This window comes from Haliotis rubra, unplaced genomic scaffold (genome assembly GCF_003918875.1).
Source record: "Haliotis rubra isolate DU_JTF1 unplaced genomic scaffold, ASM391887v1 Scf310, whole genome shotgun sequence".
NCBI lineage: Eukaryota > Metazoa > Mollusca > Gastropoda > Lepetellida > Haliotidae > Haliotis > Haliotis rubra.
This window is the reverse complement of record NW_025766981.1, coordinates 450,621-477,061: the sequence shown is the minus strand read 5'-3', so window position 1 is coordinate 477,061 and position 26,441 is coordinate 450,621. Positions and strand designations below refer to the sequence as shown.

Here is a 26,441-nt window from a genome sequence, read left to right as displayed (position 1 = left end):
TGATGAATGCGTTCACATCGCGTGTCTTTGACAATAAGAATTTGATTGAGAAAACTGACATTCTCCTTGGCATTCAAATTGGCCTGCCAGCTGTTTTTTTGTATGTGTTTTGCGTAAATACATACGTCCCTACGATTTATCTTAAGTCTTTAGAGTAACTCCCCTCTATTACATTGGCCATGACTGACTGTAATATACTAACGGAAAAAAGTAAGTGTGCATAACAAAATTGCAAGAAATAAAAGTTATTTAAAAAGTTATAAAAATAACCCTATATAAACACGTAGCAAAGCACTTTGCATCAAACTTTGATGTCACGTATTTGATTCACGTTTTGACACTTAAAGTTCAAACACCTGATATTGAAAATTGAAGAACGGTTGATTATTCTCTAGCCTCAGAATGTTGTGGAAAACACGTTTCAACCTAAACTGCGCGTACGTGATGTCACGGCTAACAGAAAATCAGCGTCTCCGCGCCGTGGGTATGTTGATTACTGTAATGGCCCAAGATGAAGTGGTCAGACATTTTGGTGTCCTTCGAAACACGATTTCATCTCTAAGGAGACGTTTTGAACATAATGGGAACATGAGAGATTTGCCTCGGGACCGGCCGTCCACGTGTGACGTCACGTCAGCAAGACAACCACATTCGGATGACCCATCTAAGAAATCGACTCGAAATTGCCACTTTGACTGCTCGAACAGTGCCTGGCTTAGGTCCAATCAGTTCCAGCACTGTACGGAACTGACTGAGGGAGCACAGCATCCGGACCCGGCGGCCTGCAATACGTCCAATTTTGCTCCAACGTCACCGACACGTCCTGCCTGGTGCAAACAGCATCTACGATAAGGGGGACAAGACTGAGATGGTTCACTGACGAATCGAGATTCCATCTGAACAGCTCAGATGGCATGGGAAGGGTGTACAGACGAGGTGAACGGTATGCTGACGCGCGCGTTGTTCAACGTCAGCAGTTTGGTGGCGGGGCGTTATGGTATGGGGGGTCATCACATCTCATCGTCGGACACGTCTTGTCACTGTCAATGGCAATCTGACAGGCCTACGATACAGGGATGAAATCATTGGGCCTGATGTGCTGCCGATTCAAGGACAGAGATGTAACTTCACACTTCAGCAAGATAATGTCCGTCCACATGTCGCTCGTGTTGTTACAGATTTCGGACACAGCATTCCGGTACTCCCCTGGCCAGCTGTTTCTCCGGATATGTCCCCTATCGAGCACGATTGGAATGCAATGGAGAGACGTTTACGTCAAGCCCAGGATCAGCCTTTGACGTTAACTGAATTGGGATAAGCGTTGGTTCAGACATGGAACAACATTCCACAATCTTTCTCCAATCGCTTAGTGTCGTCTATGCGTAGTCATTGTCAAGCCTGCATCAACGCCAATGGTGGACACACAAGATACTGGATTTGTGAACTGACCTCTCTTCAAGGGTGTGTCACGGTGCTTGACATCAAACCATTCAGATTTCAATATTATGATGCACAGTTACTTTATACCAGTAGTATGGATACAGACAGACAGACATATATGACATTTGGAAAGTGGTCAAATGCAACATATGTTATATTTGGGATTACACTTTCTTAGTAAAGTACAAAGTCGGACAACTGGTAGTCCATAGCTTTCTGCCGTGGGAGCCGTGCCATTACACTTATCAGAGGGGTACACAAAGTCCGCAGTCTTGACTACCAGTTGTCCGACTTCCATTTGGCTTCCATTTGGCGGCTGACTTTGTGTGCTGGCGATTTGGTGCCTGATTCTGAGGGTGTGGGTCCGATTCCCGGAAAAAGTACTATAATTTGTACTTTACTAAGAAAGTGTAATCCCAAATATAACATATGTTGAAGAGACAGATAGTTTATTTAAGTCTCACCACATGTACAACAATATTGTGAACAAGTAAAACCATGCACACAAGTAATTCTAGTAGAATTATGACTATGTATATACATTTAAAACAAAACCTTTCCTCACATGAATGTGGAAATATTTATCTTTAAAATATGCAAGTATATAAACACCAGATATAAGGCACAGAGTTACAAAATGACATCACTGATACAATAAAACCCGACTTTAAGATACAATACAATTAAAGGTTTTTGGCAACGTTAAAACACATATCTTCATTCCATATTAAAAAGCTGGATTTCTGTATATCAGGTAAAAGCGAAAATGAGTATTTGTAAAACAAGCCAAACATTCAAGGTTTAAACGCAGATCCAACTACACAGGGCAATTGGTTTTGACGTTTTGTTCATCCTCTGTATACTCTTCAAAAAAGTTGGGGAACCTGAACTTTCAATTTCGATAGGAAGTATAAGCGTTAACAAAGTTTTCAAACACAGACATCTTACGCACCACCATTTCTTTTTAACACCATCCTAAACACAACACATGACATTCACAACGCAGTAGCGCCCCATACACGTGCATGGGGTGTCATTCTTGATTTTGACGGTTTTCAAGAAGGTCGATAAATCACTGTAGACCATTAATTTTGACAATCATCTTGCATCACACAGTTGTTAGTGTTTGTTTCTAGCCATTTTTTGTTTGAATATGAAAATCGTACACATGCAAATTTTACGTCATACACCAATCATCTTTCAAGAGCGAATACTGTACAAACAACTATGGTCATGTGGAAATGCAAGTGGTGATACATACTCAAAACATTCATTATTATCATATCAACATTGATTGACTCCGATATATCTCCCAATGTTTTCAATCGTAAATTAAATGAAGTTCCCCTACATTCTTTGAAGAGTATTTAACAACTGGATATATAAATATTAATCAGTATTATTTTATACATCTAAGCACTTGCATACTGCAACACTACACTCCTTTCAAACACGTCGTGCAGCGTGCTCTGTCGTACAGCGTGCTCTGACAAACGGAAACCTAGAAATCGTGGAAATCTCAAAACGAGGCTCGGCCGGTAGAAACGTTTGGTGGTCTGGTACGGACATGATATTATGTCAGTCACATTGTTCATTACAAAAATACACTGACTAAGCGCCAAGAACCCATAACAGGTGTAACCAGTGAGCCAGATGAATTGTGAATCATTTTCCGACCTCATCAAACAGGGGCAGTCTGTGACGTCTTAGTAAGATCATGCTGCCTACACCTCGCCATAAAATATAAAACTACGATTTTATTAAAGTTTGAAATTAAAAGTCATTTGTAAATACCATTTTCTTATGAAACAACTAATTCGAATTCAGTGTAACCATAGTTGTTTGTAGTGTCTCTTTCCACTTTCACACGAGAAAATTCGGATCAGCCGGAAAGTAGGTCCTTGTCTGAACTGGTTAATGAGACTCATGTTTCGGTTTGTACAAGTCGTCAGTGCAAAAGAACATCCTCTCAGGAATATCCCCAGAAACAAATTCCGTTTGATGTAATGGGAAACACGGGTGTGAAAGCTATATGAATGGACAGCACGAATCTTTTGTCGTATGAGTGAGTCAGTTTTAGTTTTACGCCGGGTTTAGCCATATTCCAGCAATATCACGGCGGAGGACACCAGAAATGGGCTTCACACATTGTACCCATGTTGGGAATCGAACCCGGGTCTTCAGTATGTCGATCGAACGCTTTAACCACTAGGCTACCCAACCGCTCCCTTTTCTCGTATGAACTGAAACTGATCAATGCCTATACATTTGCATTATATTTACAGGGTTGGTATGATGTGACAAATATGACTGTATCAACATGTACGTGTGCAGTTAGTAAAGGTTGCCACTAAAGATTTGACGCTATCCTGTTTTAAAACCTACATCAAACTTGCTAAGTTATAAATATTCGCAAAAGTAATGTGTCTGGAACGCACCAGGGCCCTTATTCTCGAAACGTTCTTAGCCCTAGGAATTCTTAACTTTGATCGTAGCCAATGTGTTCAGAATGGGCTTAAGAAGTTCGTAGGGCTACGAACGTTTCGAGAATAGCTAGGCAGGGCTTCATAGGCACACCTTTCTTTCTTGCTAAAAGGAAAATATATTTCTCTATTACGGTTTCACTTTTAATTTTCCTCTTTTGTCTTTTGTGCAACCCGTTATTTTACACATAGTAGATATAGAATATAGGTTTTGAAACAAAATGCGTACGTTATGTTGCATGTTTTAAAAAAATTTCCAATTATCCTTGAGGTACTGGAAACAAGGAAAGAAGCTGAGGTACCTGTACAAGGTGTTAATGCATTAATACCTGCCCGGACCCGCTGTTAAGCTGCGTATTTGCTTCAAATACGTAACCTGTGCATTTGGAAACTATCATAAATCATATATTTCAGTTCCCTGCGCAGATATACGCATGAAGAATTTGAATAACTAAAACATAAATCAACACTATTCTTAATTTCAAATGAATGACAAAATGTAAGCAAACGCTTAACGGCTCAAACTCTGGAGACCTTTTCTCCTACTCACCTTTGTCGAAATAACTGACAACAGGTTGAAGGAAAGTGATTAAGCTGGTGACCTGATGGAAACGTGTCCGCTTGCATAACAAAACAGACAGATAGTTTCCATGAGAGGAGCGTCCGGGTTAAGTCTCACCTTGTTACATTACATAATTAAAATTTTCATACTATTTAAAGATAACAAAACAAATGTAAGTCTTAGAATATATTTCCGATGTAGCTATATGTATGTACGCGTGTAAAACCCATATTTGCATAGTCAAACAAGAAGAATCTTTGACGCATTATATTGCATATTGTCATGCGATGTGTCGCCTTATGACCTTGTTCTGTTCCATGTTGTATTCAGTACCGCACATTGCCATGGCGCCTGGTTAAATTATAGTCAACTAACCCGTGAAGATCCGGGTTAGAATTGATCTTCAGCTTGTCGTAAGAGGCGACTACGGGATCGGGTGGTCGGGCTTATTGACTTGGTTGATACATGTAATCGTATCCCAATTCCGTAGATCGGTGCTCATATTGTTGACCACTGGATTGTCTGGTCCAGACTTGATTATGTAGAAAACGTCGCCATAAAGCTGGAATATTGCTGAGTGCGGAGTAAAACTAAACTCACTCAGTTATAGCCAACTGTGAGCTCTGTCACTGTATGCGACAATTATCTACTATTCATGAGTTCAACGGCTACATGGGCTCAATAAAACAATTCACATCTCGCTTAAAGGTAAGTATAAGGGTAAACTAGTGTTTGTCAAACATTTTTATGCATCAAAACGCGTGTTCTTTCAATGGAGATTTAAAGGAGAAGTGTACGCGCAAAAATCACGTTTTTCTTATGTGAAACAAACAGGAATTTTGACATTAATTAATATCAATGCTTGAAAATAGACACTCATTTTTCAAACACTGAAAGTATAGCCCTCAATATATGTGCTGAAATGTTATACATTATGAGGCCTTTGTTTGCCGAGCTAAACAGGCCAGAGTTACCCCCCTTTCATCATGACATAGACATGATGTGTTTATTGTGGACATAGAACTCTCGGTTGATATGAAAATATGAATCGATATAACGCAAAAACTAAATTAGTTACTTCTGATATCTGTACTGCTTTGGCTATAAAACTACTTGACAAACACTTTTTATGATGAAAAAGTGCAAGACAAAAAGGTACATTTCTGTTGTCTGTTCTTGTAGCAAATCATGTGGGTGGGATAGCCTTGTGGTTACGGCGTTCGGTCGTCTCGCCGTAGACCCGGGTTCGATTCCCCACGCATGTACAATATGTGAAGCCCATTTACGGCGTCCCCCGTTGGGATATTGCTGGAATATTTCTAAAAGCGGCATAAAACTGAACTAAACTGTTTTACAGACACTGCAGCCCGTGAAGATCCGGGAAAGAATTGATCTTCAGTGACCCATGCTTGTCGTAAAAGGCAACTAAGGGGATTGGGTGGTCAGGAGCGCTGACTTGGTTGACACATGCCATCATGTCCTAATTGTGTCCATCGATGCTCATGATGTTTATGAGGGGCGGTGGGGTAGCCTAGTGGTTAAAGCGTTGGCTCGTCACGCCGAAGACCCAGGTTCGAATCCCCACATGGGTACAATGTGTGAAGCCCATTTCTGGTGTCCCCCGCCGTGATGTTGCTGGAATATTGCTAAAAGCGGCGTAAAACCAAACTCAGTCATGATGTTTATGACTGCATTGTCTGGCCCAGACTCGAATATTTACAGACCGCCGCCATATAGCTGGAATATTGGTGAGTGCGGCGTTAAACAACAACCAAGCCAAACTATCAGACACTGCATGACGTGTATATAGTGTGCACTGGTTCTATTAGTGAAGATAACAGAGAAATAATGATATATTGTAGATTATATTGTGTATTAATTGGTTTATTTGAAAACAAAAATACGCTGTTCCATTCGACTCACGCAACACGTAATGTCCAAACTTCCTCGCTCCTTTAACACAACACGCAATATTTCCCGACCTTTCCTCGCACCTTTCATCAACACAACAGATGACGCTCAAACTTTCCTAGCGCCTTCATCAACACAACAGGTAATGCCTAAACTTTCCTAGCGCCCTTCATCAACACAACAGATAATGCCTAAACTTTCCTAGCGTCCTTCATCAACACAACAGGTAATGCCTAAATTTTCCTAGCGCCCTTCATCAACACAACAGGTACTGCCCAAACATTCCTCGTGCTTTCCATCAACACAACAGATAATGCCTAAACTTTCCTAGCGTCCTTCATCAACACAACAGGTAATGCCTAAATTTTCCTAGCGCCCTTCATCAACACAACAGGTACTGCCCAAACATTCCTCGTGCTTTCCATCAACACAACACGTAATGCCCAAACATTCCTCGTGCCTTTATATCAACACAACACGTGATGCCTAAACTTTCCTTGCGCCTTTCATTAACACAACGCGGAATGCCCAAACCTTCCTCGCGCCTTCATAAACAAATATTCAGATCACTCGATAACCTATTACATACGATATTTTTTACAAGTTAAATGTCGTCTACATATTGAATATAGAACGTCAGTGCAAAATAATACCCTGTCTTGACTATCCTCCGTTTGCGGTAAAGGGAAAATTAGCAGTGAAATGAATGGAACACTGAAAATCAGTGATGACACCAGGTGTTCGCGGAAAGCCAGATGTCGTCTACATATTCAATATAGAACGCCGTTGCAAAGGAATACCCAGTCTTAACTATCCTCAGACACAAATTCCGTTTGCGGTAGAGGGGGAAATAGCAGTGAAAATTACATGAAATCAGTGGACACCAGGTGTTCGCGAAAAGGGTCAGCATGTCCTGCCCCGGTAGTATGTTTTTACCTGACCCTGCACAGTCCTTCTCCTACCATGCTACCGCGGCTTGTTAAGGAACCAGGCAATCATGTGATAGACCGGAAAATAGTCAGATAATTTCAATTACAACTACTGTGTAGAAGTACAGAGATTCCAGTGCTTATAAGTAACGAAAAATGTTTCGAACTAGCTTCGTTTTACAACACACTTGGGTCAGTTTGTATGGACAACAACTCTTATTTGGTTCGTGAAGCAATACACGAGTTATCTGCCTTAGTTCTCACAGACACGCTTACCGATCAATATGAATGGAGTTTGATACATCAGCATGATAATAAACTAATCTGTTTTTATTTGTTAAAGCGCGAAATTGATTTTACATGCCGCTGCAAGCAGTATTTCCTTATACAATGAACATCTGTTGCTGATATAGAGCATGAAAAAAAGTGTACAAATGCACAACTACCCACAGCTCCGAGTGTAATATCCAACGTGCTCGGTTAAAACGAGCATCGGTCAGCACCAAAGCATAAATAATGTTGAAAATATATGCAATGAGAAGGTGGAATTTTGTTTAGTAATATTGATATTTACAATATGATTACTTAAATAATATAGATTGGTTGAATTAAAAAAAAAACATTTATAAAATTTGTAATATTAACGTTTATAATATACTCTCCCAAAAAGAAACGCATCATGAAAATAGCAATTTCATGTATGAATTAAAACGTGATCCATTTTACAAAAGGTTTTGCTCTGTTTATGAGTCCTATGGTGTTTATGTTTTGAAACATCACAACAAAACGCACCATCCGTAAAATACCCGTATTTAACAGCATGATTTTCAATTTCGGCGTGTAGTGTCACAGAATACACAATTCACATGCAATGCACGTGAAAGTTGGGGATCAGATAGTCTCAATGATGGGTATAAAAGGTTGATCGCTGTCTGTCGATTATTCACTGTATTTGGAATATTGTTGACGAACGCAAAATGCCACGTCTAAGTGAAGCCAACCGTCATATCGCCATTGGTTTACTTGAAGCTGGCCAGTCTCAACGTGCAGTTGCCCGACGCATGAATGTTCACCAAAGCACCATTTCACGGCTCTGGGAGTGATATCGCCGGCAGAATGCGGTAGCAGATGCCCCTCGTAGTGGGCGACCTCGAGCGACCACTGCGGCACAGGATCGCTACATCCGGGTATATCACCTGCGTCATCGAACAGCTACGGCGACCAGTACCGCTCGACAAATACCCGGATTGAGGAGGCTTCTGCACAGACCGTCAGGAACAGGTTGAGAGAGGCTGGTTTACGTGCCAGAAGACCTTATTTTGGCCCTGTGCTTCGACAACAACATCGTCGACATCGAGTTCAATGGTGCACCAACGTTCAGGCCTGGAACCTACCGAATTGGCGTAGAATCTGGTTCAGTGATGAATCACGATTTCTAATGGAACGACGCGATGGAAGAATGCGGGTGTACAGACGTCGACGTGAACGTTTCGCCGACGCTTGCGTTCCCCAGGTGGACAGATTAGGCCGGGGCAGTGTTAAGATGTGGGGAGCGATCACCTGCCGTAGGAGAAGATCCAGGGCAACCTGACAGCTCAACGGTACTGTGACGAAATCCTACGCCCACACCTCCTTCCAATCATTGATCGCCAGAGGGAGTTGTTTCAACAGGACAATGCCAGGCCCCACACAGCACGTCACACTAGAGACTTCCTCCAGAACCACAACATCAATGTGCTCCCCTGGCCCTCAAGATCACAGGACTTTAACCCGATCGAACATCTTTGGGGTGCCCTGGACAGACGGGTGCGACGCCGTAACCCTCAGCCCCAGACACTTCAGCAACTCGCACAGGCACTACAGGCAGAGTGGGCTGCGGTTGGGCAACACGAGATTCTGAGACTTATTCGTTCGATGCCGAGGCGATGCCGGGCAGTTCTGGATGCCCACGGTGGTCACACGAGGTGTTGACTTCAGCGCCACCACACGTCTCTATGTGACACTCAAACTGACTTTCCTCGAGTTGGTGCCAAAGACGGATAAGTCTGCATTCCCAGTGTGCAATTTCGCTATATTTCATTGACCCATAAAGCCTACAAGATGTTTCAAAATAAACATAAAAATACAGTTGAAATTCCTATATGCGTTTCTTTTTGGGGAGAGTATATAAATAGCAATGCTGGAAATATAAGTAGTATTAACGTTTTCAGTATTTAATTTTAATGTCTAAAATACATGTAATATTGTTCAGTCGAGGTTACATGAACAGAAAAGCATTGATCACGATGAAGCACATTATACCCTGTAATAAAATGATATTTGCGACTTGGTTATAGAGTGAAGCCTCATTAATTCAGATTCCGTTAACCTGGACGCTCCTCTCATGGAAATTATTGGCTTGGACGTATGCATGTCGTCAAGATTACATTAAACGTTATCACTAATTCGTAAATACGGACCCTTGTTAATCCGCATTCTGATCAGCCGGACACCCCTCCTATCAGGTATTCGCTGGGTATATGCACGTCGTTAAGATTACATTACACGTTGTCACTAATTCGTAACTACTACCTTGTTAATCCGCATTCTGTTAAGCCGGACGCCCCTCCTATCAGGTATTCGCTGGGACGTATGCATGTCGTTAAGATTACATTACAAGTCATCAATAATTCGTAAATACGGACATCTAATTGGGAACAGCGCCGTCCGAATTGAAGGGGTTTCATTGTATCCGAAACTCACTTGCTGGGACTATATTCACCGTCATAACGAACACTGAGATAGGATCATGGTTATAGGAATGACAAATAAATGAATTTGATACTTATGACCATGAAGTCATTGAAAACTTTCCAAACACACTCACGCTCTTTCAGATTGACGAGAACTTGTTTTGTTTTATATCAGTATACAGCTGTCCACTTGTATTCGGCGTCATGCTACAGTCTAGAAGCAGCTCAGTTTAATTTCACATACCATATATTTTATGTCATGGTGAAAATAAATCAATGTAAAATAAACACATGGCCTTTATCCGTGCTTGTCGACTATGTGTATTGTCATCACGTTTTCATTGATCATGTGTATCCGTTGACATCGTAGATCTAAATGTCATACCTTGTCCATGAGCATCCAACATACAGGACAAGACGGAGCGGGTCACAAGTACCAACGCGGTGCTTATGGACGCCACTAAAGGCACTGAAGGAGACGAGGTCAACACAGGCCCTCTTGTCTCTGCGAGGATTATTTAAAGATTCTTAAAAAATATATAAAAATTTGAGATGACCCCCGACTCAAAATGATTCACAGTACAATACATCATGATGTTAACCGTCTCGAAATGCTTCACAGTACAATACATCACGAGGGCCTGTGGAGGTCAGGGGCCGATACAGCTTTTTTGAGAAAGGGGAATGCACAGTTCATTTTCACCCGTTTTCACGAGTTTCAATGGTCATTTAATACACTTTCAGGCCAAATAAAATATTTTTTTAAAAAAGGGGAGGACCATTGCACATCCCCCAACCCCCTTGTATCCGCCTATGCAGGTGGTACAAGCCGTGATATTGCTGGAATATTGCTAAAAGCGGCGTAAAACTATACTTCCCAGACACACTCACAGTCTGTCCGATAGACGGGAAATTCCACGGATACAGCTGTCACATTGTTTACGCCATGATACAGTCAATACAGCAGCTCAGATTATATCACATACCATGGCAAGGTGAAAAGAAACCAATATCAAATAATCACAGGGCCTTTATCCGTGCTTGAGCATGGTGTATTGTTTTCTCCTTCCGGAAGTATGCGGTCAGGATTATGCGCGTGCTCATCTTCTGTTGGCGACTGAAGCAGGACATAGCCTGGTTGCCTGGGGGACTTCACAATTACCACGCTGGAAAATACATGGTAGTATAAATGTTACAGTAACGTCAACATCGGCTTAGGTAATGATTTCTGTTTACTACAAGAGTGTAAAATTGGTTGAGAACGGTCCAGCATTTGAAGTTAACCTAAAATTAGAACCGTTGATTTGCAGATCCCTGGCAAAAGGCAACTCAGGGAGTAGCTCTTTAGAAAATGATACGTTTTGAAAAAACACCACCAATACTTATTGAACGTGCGATCATATACATTTGGACTGGATATTTTACTACATGGGTCATTATGGTGGTTGTTGGTTACGTACATTTTCACCATGGCGGCCATGAACACGACGCCCGCGATAACAAGGAACGCCATCCCTCTCATGGTCTCTACTGTGGCGCTGTACAGAGAGGTGAAGGCCGTACTCCCTATAGCTCCACACAGGGTATCGACGGTAGCCATGCTAGAGAAGATTGCACCTGGTGCAGAAAAATATGTTAGCACATTTATCAATAGTCTATCTCACAGTCCATGACCTGCTTTATTTTCCCTTCCGCCCAGTCTTTACTGCTAAATTCCAACATGAAATAAGTCTACATTTCGTCAGATTCAGGTTCCTATCTCCCATCTCACTGGGGCTCATTTTCAGTTTAAAAGGAAATGTTTGTTTCTGTCAATATCATGTATATTAGAGACTAAGCGTTAGTTTAAGCTATCAACAACAACATCTGTTATGGAACTCACAAACCCTAGTCCAAATAGGCCGAGCGCACTCTTAAAAATGCCTTCGAGACAGAATTTGGGTTGAGGCAATATGTTGACGATATTGTTCCAACTCGCGAAAATTATTGCCAGAAATTTCCAACTGTACGATAACAACGCCAGATAACTCCTGGCCATTTCGGCACCTATTTTCTCCGAAGAGAAGACAAATGGGCTGGGCCTAGATTTTCGAAGCTCTCTTAGCGATAAGATAGTCGTAAGTGCCATACATTGACATTAACTTACGACTATCTAAGAGAGCTTCGAAAATCTAGGCCCTGGTTCCCTGAGGTGTCCCTGATACAGCGCATCTTTAGGATGTTCTCTGGTTGAAAGTGCACGCCACCATCTCGAGGTAGCTCTTCAGGTGCTATGAGAGGCAACACTAAGGGAAAACGTTATTCAGCAGTGTGACACCAAGAACTCATACACCTGTCACCGACTATGGTTGACACAGCAAATATTGATCCACATGCCCGCAATATATTTTACAGACATTTGTCATCATGACATCTTCACTAAGTCTATCATTTCATCAGTTCTCTTACTTTTTGTCGACTGTGTAGTCACCACGTTTTAATTGATCATGTGTTTCCGTCGACATCCTAGATCTAAAGGTCATACCTTGTTCATGAGCAGCCACCATGCGGGATAAGACGGAGCGGGTCACAGGTACCGACACGGCGCTTATGGACGCCACTAAAGGCACTGAAGGAAACAAGGTAGTAGAAGCATCAATCAATGATCTCTCAAACAGGTAAGAGGGCGACAAAGGTCATGCAAATGAAATCAACGCACTATGACAGCACACAGACGGCTGTGTATGACAATATGGTTGGAAGGTACGCGACCGTAAAGCGTCATGTTTTGACATGTTTTTCTACGTATTCTTCTGAAGGTTTCCAAAGAAATTTCCGAAGCTGGAACAACCTCCCCGAACCCCAACATCGACCCTCTCCAGCTACCTCTCCCTCTCCGGATCCATTTAACCTCCTCTTACTCGAAGCATTGGTTGCTTGGGTCCACATGTTGTAAACTGAATTTTGATAGGTGACTAGTGTAGCTAGTTAAGTACAATTTATTGTCATTGTCAATAATCTTGTGAGGTGCCGTCTGTGGACATTAGCATGTAATGTCATGCTAAAGTTTCGATGGAGTGAGTGAGTTTAGTTTTACGTCGCTTTTAGCAATATTCCAGCAATATCATGGCTAGGGACACCAGAATGGGCTTCACACATTGTACCCTTTTGTGGAATCGAAACCGGGTCTTCGACGTGACGAGGGAACGCTTTCAACACTAGGCTACCCACCGCCCCATTCCAATGAACATTAGAAGATTCAAAAGGCAGCAGGAGATTTAGGATTCCTTCAGCATGCATGTCATTATTACTTTTCACTCATGGAACGAAACATTATGTGCGTAGTACCAGGTTCAACACTGCTATCATATGCTTTCAGGAAAGGAAATGACGAATTGACCCGAAAAATCACAAATATGTTTGCAATAATCATGAAGGAAAATTTGATGACGTCAAGTCATGGAACAATGACAAGTCACTACACTGGGCATAGTACTCCGGTTAATATGAAGCAGGGTTTACTTGCTCAGTAGTAGTTACAAATTTGTCCTATGAGTGCATCCAAAATGAGAGTTCATTAAATACTCTATTCGCTGTGGAGATTATTTGGGTGCGTAGATGCAGTATCTAGAATTTTTTTATTATATACATAAAGACATAAATGCTCATATTACCCGAATACAGCATGGCGTCTGTGCTGGCCAGGCCTTCCAGAATGAGAGACCCCATCAGTAAGAACATCCCTGTTACAGCAAGAATCTCCACCCTCACGCACGCTGACCCAAGCTTGATGGCAACGAGTCCGCTAATGGTCATGAATACTGTGGAATAGGCACCATAGTAACCTATCTTTACAGGATTCCAACAGAAGGGTCGACCCAGCTGATACAATGTCTCAATCGTATATTTACCATTAAACCCAACGCTCATCAGAGCATAAACCGCCAAACAGGCAATAAATATGCAACGCTTATTGCCTCGGCTTTTGTTGACGTAAAATCCGAACACTTTCTTTAAATGAACTACAGGCGAAAGTTCCTTTACCTCCGTTTTCTTTACTGTTTCCGTAAGGCAAAATATGACGATGGTTGTGGCAAGAAGGATTAAAGCTGTATTAATGACTGATGGGTAGAAGTAGCCAAGCTTCTCAATAAGGAATCCTGTCATAACCTGTCCTAATGCTATGGCGATAGACACCGAACTATCGGCAATTACTATCGCAAATGTTCTGGTGGCGTGGGTCTTAGTCACGTCGGCTGCATAGGCCATGTTGGCAAGAACGAAGGTGCTCGATGAACCGGAAAAGCCCTCTAGAAGAGTCCCGAGGATGAGGAAGTTGAGATGAAGATGGAACTTGACAACCAGTATGAAAACTACATATTTACAAATACATCCTAGCAGCGGCGAAACAAACAACAGCTTCCTGCCGATGTGGTCCGAGTAAGACCCCACGACCATGTTGACGATGACCGGGGGAATCTGAACACACAAACTGAGTTTCAAGATCTCGAAAGACGTGGACTGCTGAACAAGCACCTGCACCTCATCAGCTTCCTCGCTGTTATTAGCGAGACACGGTGATTGTTTATTTGGCGATGTTGACGAGGAGTTTGTGCCGTTACTGTAGACGTCCTCATAGCGGGAATGGATGTACTGGGTGAACACGGGGACGGAGGAGACATTGGCACACATATACAACATCAGAACCACGCTTGATATGATCCTCTCCTTGATGTAAGACTTGGGTTTGTCTTGAATATGACTAGGGTTTCCATTTGACGTTACATTAGGCTCTTCTTGTACGCTGTCCATCGTTACCGGGTCGTTAGTTCATGTCATAAACAACTTCATTTTAGTCTAAACTGAACCGTGTTTATGCTCGCTCTGTCACCGTGAATCTGACACAAAATGTGCCAATGTTTATCATCACATGATGCAGAGGCGTTCCTGATTCCCACTAGTAGTTGGTGGTTAATTTAATCTGCTGAATGTTAATGTACATCACGAGATGGAGTATGACAATGCACCATCTGTTGCATGGTTATATGGAAGAGGCAGATGGTTCAGACCCACGTACAGCAGCCGTGCTCATATGCAACCCACTGTGTACTTATTTGATGACGGTGATGAACTCCTATTGCAATTTGGTCACACAGTAGAGTAAAGCCACCGACCCGCCCTTCAGATGCCATGTGCCGGCAGGGAACTAGCAACTAATGTACGCGAATAAACGTCAGACAATGTACTGACAGGTACAGGAAGAAATTGATTATAAAAATATCTCATAACTCTAAATTTATTTGTTATTAGTATCTGGTTATGACACACGGAAAAATGAACAAACACCAAGAACAGGAATGTATATTGCATTGTCGATAGAAATCATATGCATTTTAAAGCCACAGGCAATATCCCAATGACATGTGCTTTAATTGGGAAGAACATGCAGCGATACGTGGGTTCCAGTAATGATTCGGTGTTTCTATCTGATTACAGCAAGCTAAGTATATATTTACTAGGCGTCATTAATAAAGGGTCAAATGCTATAAAGCACATGTAAAGAAAAATTTCTCAGAAATAATAGAACTAAGAGTGTCATAATATTTAATGTGTTGACAAACGTGACGCATCGTGACATACAGACAAAAAGTTCAAACAGCACTAGCAAACATCAGCTGTATAGACCAACCCCCTAAAATGAAAATGCCAAACTTGAAACACTCGGACATTCAATAAATAACTTGTGTACCCTCCCGCGCGTCCAAGACACAGGTGCGCCTTGTTCTCGGGCTCCTTATCAAGTTCATAAAGACAACTTGCGTAATCGCATTCCATTCCTCTACTTGAGTTCTACGGAGTCAAGGGAGAGCCACTGGTGCTGGGTGACATGTGTACAGACGTAGACCGAGTTCATCCCAGGCATGTTCAATTGGGATGAGGTCTGGTGAGCATGCTGGCCACTCCATCCGCTCTACACCCTGCTGCCTTAAGAATTCCGTGACAATTTTAGCTGCGATTTCAAACAGGTACCTGAACAATGACCGACAGTGAACAAGCATCAACGCATGTGTATTGGCCTCTACTTTCCTTGGATAGAGCGATGAAATTTATTTATGAAATAAAGCTTTTGTCAGGCCCTTATCTCTCTCTGCTATTGTATATACCACTGTTTGAACCCCCAGTTAACTTGCTGGTCACTATGACGAACCAACACTTTCCTGAACACGTGATGCTATTGTCGCACTATGTCGTGTTGACCTCGAGGAAACAGTTTAATGTGAATGAGCTGGTTACAGGATACTATTGGGATTACTCATTATTTAAGTTTAGGAAATCTAGACTTGCCACATTTTCTAGACCCGCGTGGGTTTCTTGGATATATTTGCTTCAGGGTCTGTATGACAGACTAGTAACATCATATGCATGCACAATATTGCATATATACAAATATACGAACATTAATTATCTGACAAATATGATGAAATTTGAAATCAGCAAATACACAAAATGAGCGTTAAATGTCACACCAGGAAATAAGTATTTATGTGCACTGTGCATTATACATAAATCCATACAATTGTATAATTTCTTTCACATGACATAATAAACACATTCACAATCCCACCAGATGAGAAACGGCATCACCATAAACAAGCGGTGAGATGGCAACAGTCAAGAGTCTATGTTTCTCAAGGTCTTTCTTCAAGGTTCCGGTAGTGAACTCCACTTACTTGAACAGACTATAATTGTGCAGGTACTGGACTGTTAATCCTAATCCGCTTGTAGCCAATTAAAGTGCAGGCAAAAAGAGAATACACCCTAGAATATTATAGGTGGGTCTACTCCCATTTGTGAGAACTCCCAATTGTGAGACTCCCAGTTATGAGACAGTTGAGTAAGTAATTAACAAAGAAAACACACCATACACCCCTGCCTGATAGAATGGATTAACCCTAGCTAATTACTGATTTGCTATGTAACTGAATCTTTTGGAGGTAACTTAATGAAACTTTATAAGATATATTGATTAAAATACTCCAGTAAATGTCCTTAAAAATTACACACTTTGATAATGATAATAAAATATCTTAAACCAAAATGACTTTCAACCTTCATATTAGTCAATAAAAATATGTTATCATAATTACATATTCTTCTGAATAAATAAAATATTTAATGAACTATTTCTTCTTTGTAAATAAAATCTTTGATAATCTATTTCATTAATCAACTCATCAATGAACTATGCCTCCTGTGGGTACTCTTCAACAACTGGGCTGATCACACTTTCATTGTTGGGATGTGGAAACACCACCTATGTGCACTGAACCAATAATTAATGTGTCTCACAACTGGGAGTTCTCACAAATGGGAGGACACCTTATAGGTGAGGTGAAATTGGATTTGACGTCGTGCTTGAGAAAATTTCGATCATATGACGACGTGCATGCGTGTGTATGTGTATGTGCGGTTGCTTGTACTAGCCCAGACTTAAGCTGCTTAGCTGGTTTTATAGTGCTAGCCCACTGAGATACCATGCCACAGGTAGGCATGAATACCCCACTCAGACGCATTATACTGACTCCGAGCCGACCAGTCCTTGTTGTACCCATTTATGGCTAGCGCCAGGCAGGGACCAACAAGTACCACATTTTAACGTCTTTTGGTATGACGCGGTCGGGAATAGAACCCGCGACCTTCCGCTCTCCGGGCTGACGCTCGAACCACTACACCACGGAGTATATTATACCAATTGTGTATATAGAAGTGTGTAATAGAACGTTTTTAGTTTCCGCGTGGATCGGTTTGTGTATCGGTTGCTGGCGTTGTAGATGCAGTTGTAGTGTCCCACATCAGCATGTCTCGACTCACATACTGTATTTCCATATTGACAGAAATGAATATTTAAGTCATTGGTTGTAGCAAGAAGGATTAAAACTGTATTAATGACTGATGCAGGGGCGGATACAACTTTTGAGAAAAAATAGGGGATGCTAAGTTCAGTAAGGGGGATGCACAGTTCATTTCACCCGTTTTCACGAGAGTTTCAGTGGTCATTTAATAAACTTTCAGGACAAAACGGGGTAGGGTGTGCGCCTCCCTACACCCCCTCTCTGGATCCGCCTATGCTGATCGGCAGAAGTAGCCAAGCTTCTCAATAAGGAATCCTGTCATAACCTGTCCTAATGCTATGGCGATAGACACCGAGCTATCTGTCATCACTATAGCGAATGTCCTGGTAGCGTGGGTCTTCGTCACGTCGGCTGCATAGACCATGTTGGCAAGAAGGAAGGTGCTTGTTAAACCGGATAACCCCTCCAGGAGGGTCCCGAGGATGAGGAAGTTGAGATGAAGATGGAACTTGACAACCAGTATTAAACATACATATTTACAAATACATCCTAGAATCGGTAAACAAACAGCATCTTCCTGCCGATGTGGTCCGAGTAGGACCCCACGACCATGTTCACGATGACCGGGGGGAATCTGAAAAACACAGGCATAGCTTCAGGATCTCGGAAGACGTGGACTGCTGAACAAGCACTTCCATCTCATCAGCTTCCTCGCTGTTACTTGCAAAACCTGTCCAGGAGATTCCATATTGACAGAAATGAGCATTTATTTCATTGGTTATGGCAAGCAGGACTACTGAAGTTTCCAGTGCTAAGTATTCTTGAATGCAGTCCTAACCGACGCACTGTTAAACTGCCATTGGTGTTTAAAGTTACATGGGTTTATGGGGATTTCTGTGTGAAGGTAAAAATACATGTGTGTACAATGCCCCAGTCGTTTATGTGCATTGAGGTTACGTTTGGAACCTTTATTTGTTATCATCTATTGACTATGCGGTTGTGTCATGTTTAAAGGAAACGATTCGGTATATTATAATATGTTTCCATCCACATGTGAGTACGTTAACCCGCCTTTCTCACAGAGTATTAAACAGTCAATTCCTAAGTAAAGTCGGGGTCATCAGTTTAAAGTTTAGGCTGATAAACACTACTTCTTTTTTTTTGACATTGTAAGTACATAGTCATTCAAAATCTGCTGAAATTGAATAAGTGTTCTTGATGGATAGAAGGGCATGCATACTTTCTACAGGTTATACAAGTGCAATATTGCTGATTTCACCTAAACTCTAAATAGCTAAATATCGTTAATGCATTTGGTATAGTCGCAAAAATCCTGAGAGTTGTGTGTTTGGAATGTAGTCAACCAAGCCCATATTGCACACACACTCACGTAGTGAGATACAAACCCGTGAAGATCCGAGTTAGAATTGGTCTTCAGTCGTTAGAGGCGACTTGGTTGACACATGTCATCGCATCCCAATTGCGTAGATCGATGCTCATGCTGTTGATCACTGGATTGTTGATCCAGACTTGATTATTTCCAGACTGCCGCCATATAGCCGCTCCTCTCACTCTTTCTCTCTCTACATATATGTGTGTGTGTGTGTGTGTGAAAATTGTTGCATATTTTGTTTCTGAGTGAATCTTTTAAATGTTATGATGTCATTTTATCTATCAGGTTCTTGAGAGCCATATATGAGTTGGTATTCAAGTATAAGACAAAATATTATGGATGTCCACTTCTTCTTTATTGGATACACAACGTTTCTGGGCTATTCCTTGCCCCTTCAGGTGACGAACGGGCAAGGAATAGCCTAGAAACGTTGTGTATCCAATAAAGAAGAAGTTGACATCCATAATATTTTGTCTGATATTTTATCTATGTTGTAATTCTACATGGTAATGATTTGATCATGATTTGATAGTGTGTGTATGTTAGTTTCCTAACAGTCAAAGTGTGTGTTACCTTCCAGTAGGCAAACTTATAAATATGAAAGAAAATCTGCATTATATAATATCAATTTCCATTTATAGTGAGGAAACCAAATACACTTTGACGTGAAGGACCTCCACCGTGACCTCGTGGAAAGTGCATCTGCTTGGTGACCAGTGCTCGTTGGTTTGTGCACAGAACTCCGGACGACTGCAAGCAGCGAATATCATTCGTATATATTTCATCGTTATATTTGTCAATTTTCATTTCTCCGTCGTTCCATTTTGAGACAGTGTGAAGCTACGTGAACGGTTACTAAAACGTGCTTGGTAGCTCTGACTCATGAGTGACTCATTGCTATTGGATGCGTGAACATTACAGAAAATTAGCGCCAATGAAAACAGAAAAATGAGGGCCTAAAATAGTCGGGACCAACAGTCTGTTGAGGAAGCTACTAGATTCAAACCAGAGACCATATAATCTATTATATGGTCTCTGATTCAAACCAACTGATTAAGGAGGTCGGGGTAGGCAAGAGACAACAAGCTAAGATTACGACGAATTATTTACTTAATGGTTAAGTGACTCATCACTAAAGAGAAGGATGGGCAAGGTCAGTATGTTGGTACATTGTCCCTGGTTACGAAAACTGCAAGGTCATTTATTTTCCACAGGGGTCGATGACCTCATTCGTTCGGAGCTAGCATAGGTTGCCTTTCTGCTTGTACCCACCCACAACATAATGGGATTATTATTCATAGCTTTTTAAACATAAAGGATCTTTCTATTTCTAAGCCTCTTTGGACATGTGCCTGTGACACAACTATTCAGTAAGTATTCAGGGGAGTAATTACTTATTTTACCGTGTCTGACACGCACGAGTTGATAAATAACCAATATCGTGGTAGATGCATACTTACATATCCTATCCATGTAATACACATTACACATTTGATCAGTATCATGAATGCAAGGGATATGTTGAGCGCAAAAAGGCGTGCTTGTAGCCATTCGCCCCTAACGGCCTGCGTATAACCAACCATTCCTTTTAAATGCCTTAAGACCCGTGTGTTACCAATCCTCCCCTAAAAACCTGCTTGTGACTCCCCCCCTCCCACACACACACCTGAAGGCCAGCTTGTGATCATTGCTTGCTTCCCATTCCTACCTTAACGCCTGCTTGTGATCATTCCTTCCTAAAGGCCTGCTTGTTACCATTCCTCCCTAAGGGCCTGCTTGTTACCATACTCCCTAAAGGCCTGCTTTGTTACCATACTCCCTAAAGGCCTGCCTGTGACCATGCCTCCTAAAGGCCTGCTTGTTACCATTGCTCCCTAAAGGCCTGCCTGTGACCATTGCTCCCTAAAGGCCTGCTTGTGACCATTGCTCCCTAAGGGGTCTGCTTGTTACCATTCCTCCCTAAGGTCCTGCTTGTTACCATACTCCCTAAAGGCCTGCTTGTGACCATTGCCCCATAAGGGTCTGCGTGTTACCATACCTTCCAAAGGCCTGCTTGTTACCATTGCTCCCTAATGGTCTGCTTGTGACCATTCCTCCCTAATGGTCTGCTTGTGACCATTCCTCCCTAAAGGTCTGTTTGTTACCATTCCTCCCTAATGGTCTGCTTGTTACCATTCCTCCCTAAAGGCCTGCTTGTTACCATTCCTCCCTAAAGGTCTGTTTGTTACCATTCCTCCCTTAAGACCTGCTTGTTACCATTGCTCCCTAAAGGCCTGCTTGTGACCATTCCTCCCTAAAGGCCTGCTTGTTACCATTCCTCCCTAAAGGTCTGTTTGTTACCATTCCTCCCTTAAGACCTGCTTGTTACCATTGCTCCCTAAAGGCCTGCTTGTGACCATTCCTCCCTAAAGGCCTGCTTGTTACCATTCCTCCCTAAAGACCTGCTTGTTACCATTGCTCCCTAATGGTCTGCTTGTTACCATTCCTCCCTAATGGTCTGCTTGTGACCATTCCTCCCTTAAGACCTGCTTGTTACCATTCCTCCCTAATGGTCTGCTTGTGACCATTCCTCCCTAAAGGCCTGCTTGTTACCATTCCTCCCTAAAGGTCTGTTTGTTACCATTCCTCCCTTAAGACCTGCTTGTTACCATTCCTCCCTAAAGGCCTGCTTGTTACCATTCCTCCCTTAAGACCTGCTTGTTACCATTCCTCCCTAAAGGCCTGCTTGTTACCTTTGTTCCCTAAAGGCCTGCTTGTTACCATTGCTCCCTAAAGACCGGCTTGTGACCATTACTACCTAAAGGCCTGCTTGTGGCCATTCCTCTCTAAAACCCAAGTACTACCGAATATTAACTAACACCCTGTTGGGGTTGTGAGGTAGCCTTGTAGTTAAAGTGTTGGCCCGTCACGCAAAAAGTCCGGGTTCAAACTACAAAATGGGATACAATGTGTCAAACAGGTTATTGGCGTCCTCCGCCATGATATGGATATATGAAGTTAAACTGGCTTAAAATACAACTTACTACCAGACCGTTCATAGCACGTAAGCCCTAAATGGATAGTTTGGTGAACTTTCATAAATAGAGTCAGTAATAAAGATAATTGTGCGTGGCCTAATGAACGTTCGTTATCTACCGCTGCATCCATGTGTTGGATATGTGTTTGTTTACACTTACAAGTTAGCTATTAGGGCCAATGATCCCATTGCCGTGTTGATCATTTATCATAACGGGAAATGTGATCAGTGTCTGGCATATAGTCGAACCGACACCGTTTACCGCCCTCGCATCACCGACATATGTGCACCGGTAAAGCGCATCAATACCCGTGAAGATCCCGGTTAGAATTGGTCATCTGTAACCCATGCTTGTCGGGAGAGGCGACTAACGGGATCGAGTGGTCAGGCTCGCTGACTTGGTTGGCACATGTCATCGTATCCCAACTGCATGAAGCGATTCCCATAATTTTGATCACTGGATTGTCTGGTCCAGACTTGATTATTTACAGACCGTCACCATATAACTGGAATATTAATGAGTGCTGCCTTAAACAAACCAACCAACCTACCAACCACCCTCTTCACTTATATGTCGACATTTTGGCTGATTGTCGAGATCCTTAAGTGTGCGCTCGGCCCTTGCACTAGTGATTGTGAGTTCCACAATAGATGCTGATGCTGTTGCTGTGCTAACACATATTTCTCATGCACTAGGTGCGAAAGATTCTCCAGCATGGCTACCGTCGAAACCCTGTGTGGAGCTATGGGGAGTTCGACCTTCATCTTTTTGTATAGAGCCTACCAACCAACAACAACCAGCCATAATACGGTTATATTATGCCTGAAAGCCACAGAACGCAATGCAAACAGAGACCCCCCCTTGGCCAGATGCCTGAAAAGGGTAGGAAGAATATAATCATAAAAAACTATTCATCCTGTTAATATTTGACATCTGCACACAATACTTAAAGCGCATATACATTTCCATATAGATCTCCATATATCTGATGCAGCTTCATAAAGGAATAACCATTATAACAGGCTGTTGAACCGTGAGTTGTCAGTGAACTGGTAAAATTAGTGAGCTGATAGGAATGTTTTCACAGTTGCTTAAGTTCAGACACATGGTTATTATGTTAGATAGATAAAGGTGGTGAATATTTATGAAACGATGTTCAGTGGATAAACAAAGAACATGTAAAAAAAGGACGTAGGACAAGGGTGTGGTTTGAGCCCTGTCCTGTTTATATTCTTTATTAATGAGCTTGTGTATGTATGTATGAATGTGTGAAGCCCATTTCTGGTGTCCCCCGCCGTGATATTGCTGGATTATTGCTAAAAGCGGCGTTAAACCATTCTCACTAACTAATGAATCTCAGCGGACAGAAACGAAACTGCAGCTTTAGCGTTTTATGAATCTTCAAGATTTATTCAAATGACCTGCAATGTATATTTACCTGTATTTAACAGCGGAATGTTGAGATGTGATTGCTTCGAATGATCTTGATAAAATATAATGTAGGGGAATACATTTCCGAGCAGTAGAGTGAATTACCTGGCAACGAAAAATCCCAGGTTGCACGAAGATTTCTGAAGCGGGAAAATACATCCCTTATATGCACTATGAAACAAAAAGCTGCAAATTGTTAACGCGCCAGTGACAGTCATGCGACACAGCGCAGCACCGCGTAGCACAAAGTAACAGCTGTTTTCCACAAATAGTCAATAGATTTTTATTTCATGATTGCCGTTAAATTATGTTGTTGCAGCAGTACCACTGGGAGTCTCAAATTCTTATGCGTCCCATGGTAGGTTTACACCACGAGCCACATATTGGTTGGTTGGTTGTTGTTTAACGACTCACTCAGCAATTTTCCAGCTACATGCATATGGCGTCGGTCTGTAAATAATCTAGCCTGGACCAGGTAATCCAGTTAACATTAGCATGAACACCGACCTACTAACTGGGATACGATGACATGTGTCAACCAAGTCAGCGTGACTGACCACCAGATCTGGTTAGTCGCCTCTTATGTCAAGCATGGGTTGCTGAACTTCAATTCTAACCCGGATCTTCACTGGTCTGTGCGGCGTTGAACACCATTAAACTAAAATAAAATAACAATAACAAACTGAACTCTGTCCCACGCCCTTTTGTCCTATGTGCATTGGTGGAAGGTAAAAGTGAAATTATACAATGACATGTTGTAGTTTAATTGTGTTATGTGTATAATGGTGTCTTGGTTTTTTTGAAAACCAAAAACGCTGTTGCAATCGACTCACACAGCACATTATGTCCAGACTTTCCTCATGTCCTAAACCAATGTTTAGGTCGCACGATAACCTATTACATATGATATTTTCTTAAGAAGCCAAATATCGTCTACATATTCAAACAGAACGCCATTGCAAAATAATACTCTGCCTTGACTATCCCATGACACAAATTCCGTTTGCGGTACAGATAAAATTAGCAGTGAAACGTTTAAGAATAGTAAATCAGTGATGACACCAGCTGTTCGCAAAAAGCGAACTGTCGTCTACATATTCATTTTGAACGCCGTGAAAAGGAATAACCAGTCTTAACTATTCTCAGACACAAATTCCGTTTGCGGTAGAGGGAAAATTAGCACTGGAACTTATATGAATAGATCACTGAAAATCAGTGATGACACCAGGTGTTCGCGAAAAAGGTAAGCATGTCCTCGCCTACCTGTGTTTGTCAGAAATTAGAAGTATGTTTGTACCTGACGCCGCACAGTCCTTCTCCTACCATGCTACCGCGGCCTGTTAACGAACCAGACAATCATGTGACAGACCGGAAAATATAGTCAGATAATTTTGAATTATGACTGCTGTGTAGAAGTATAGTGATTCCAGTGCTTATAAGTAAAGGAAAATGTTTGGTAAATAATTTTGTTTTACAACAGTCTGGGGCCAGTTTGAATCAGACAACAACTCATGAAGTTGTACATGAGTTACCAACCTTAATGCTGACAGACACGCCGATCAATAAAAATGTAATTTGATACATCAGCATAACAATAAAGATATCTGTTCCCATTTGTTAAAGTGAACAACTGATTGTGCATACCATTGCAAGCGGTATTTCCAAATGCAATGAACCTCTGTTGCTGATCTAGAGCATGAAAAACTATACTGGCCACATAAAGAAACTGTGCACACAGAAAATATAAAGATAGGCAGACAGCGTCTTTATGCATAAATAAAGGTGTGTACATAGCAAGTATTGGAGACAATCAAACGCTCATGCAGGTGCCAGGCGACGTGACGTCATTGATGGTGGCCTATGGACTTGCAATGTGTTACTGCATGTACAGCCACGTCCCAAACCATTCCCCAGGCCTTCATTTGGAAAAATTGGTAGCCTCTATGCGTCGTCGATGCACTGCTGTGCTTCACGCGCATGATGGCCATACCCGTTATTGACTTTGTGACTTCGACGTGTGACCCCCGACTCAACTTTAAACTTCTGACGTCATCGTTACGGATATTGTTCATGTTCTTTTGACATGTTGTTGAGGCCCGATACTTCAGCTTATAAAGTGTCCACATCATGTCGTCTTTTCTGTGTTGTATTCCAATTCTGAAGGAACTTTCGGTGTGCACAGTTTCTTTATGTGGCTAGTATATATGCAAATGCGTAGCCACCGACAGCTCCGCTTGTAATATCGAACATGCTCGGTTAAAACGAGCATCGGTTAGCATCAAAGATTACATATTTATTTAAAATATATCTAATGTGAATGTTGAAATTTTGAGTAATATTAATGTGTATGATAAAATTAATGTCACTTACATGAGTGAGTGAATGAGTTTAGTTTTACGCCGCTTTTAGCAACATTCCAGGAATATCACGGCGGGGGCCACCAGAAATGGGCTTCACACATTGTACCCATGTGGGGAATCGAACCCGGGTCTTCGGCGTGACGAGCAGACGCTTTAACCACAGGGCTACCCCACCGCCCTCACTTACATAAATAGAAACGGCATTGATTAACAAGATGAAGCCCCTTATAATCGAACACTTCCCCCACAGCATGACGGGCGGTGGGGTAATCTCATGGTTTTAGCGTCCGCTCGTCACGCTGAAGACTCGGGCTCGATTCCCCTCATGGGTACAATGTGTGAAGCCCATTT

General features: G+C 42.0%; 1 protein-coding gene across 1 annotated transcript; it reads right to left on the bottom strand.

Moving 5' to 3' along the window:
- Positions 1–10,805: 10,805 nt before the first annotated feature.
- Positions 10,806–15,046, bottom strand: LOC124283173 (solute carrier family 46 member 3-like). Its single transcript, XM_046719198.1, has 4 exons — positions 13,711–15,046; positions 12,582–12,665; positions 11,518–11,674; positions 10,806–11,223 (listed from the first exon to the last, which is right to left on the bottom strand). The coding sequence occupies exons 1-4, from the start codon at positions 14,846–14,848 to the stop codon at positions 11,070–11,072; spliced, it is 1,533 nt and encodes a 510-aa protein (XP_046575154.1). The 5' UTR covers positions 14,849–15,046; the 3' UTR covers positions 10,806–11,069.
- Between the last annotated feature and the right edge of the window lie 11,395 nt (positions 15,047–26,441).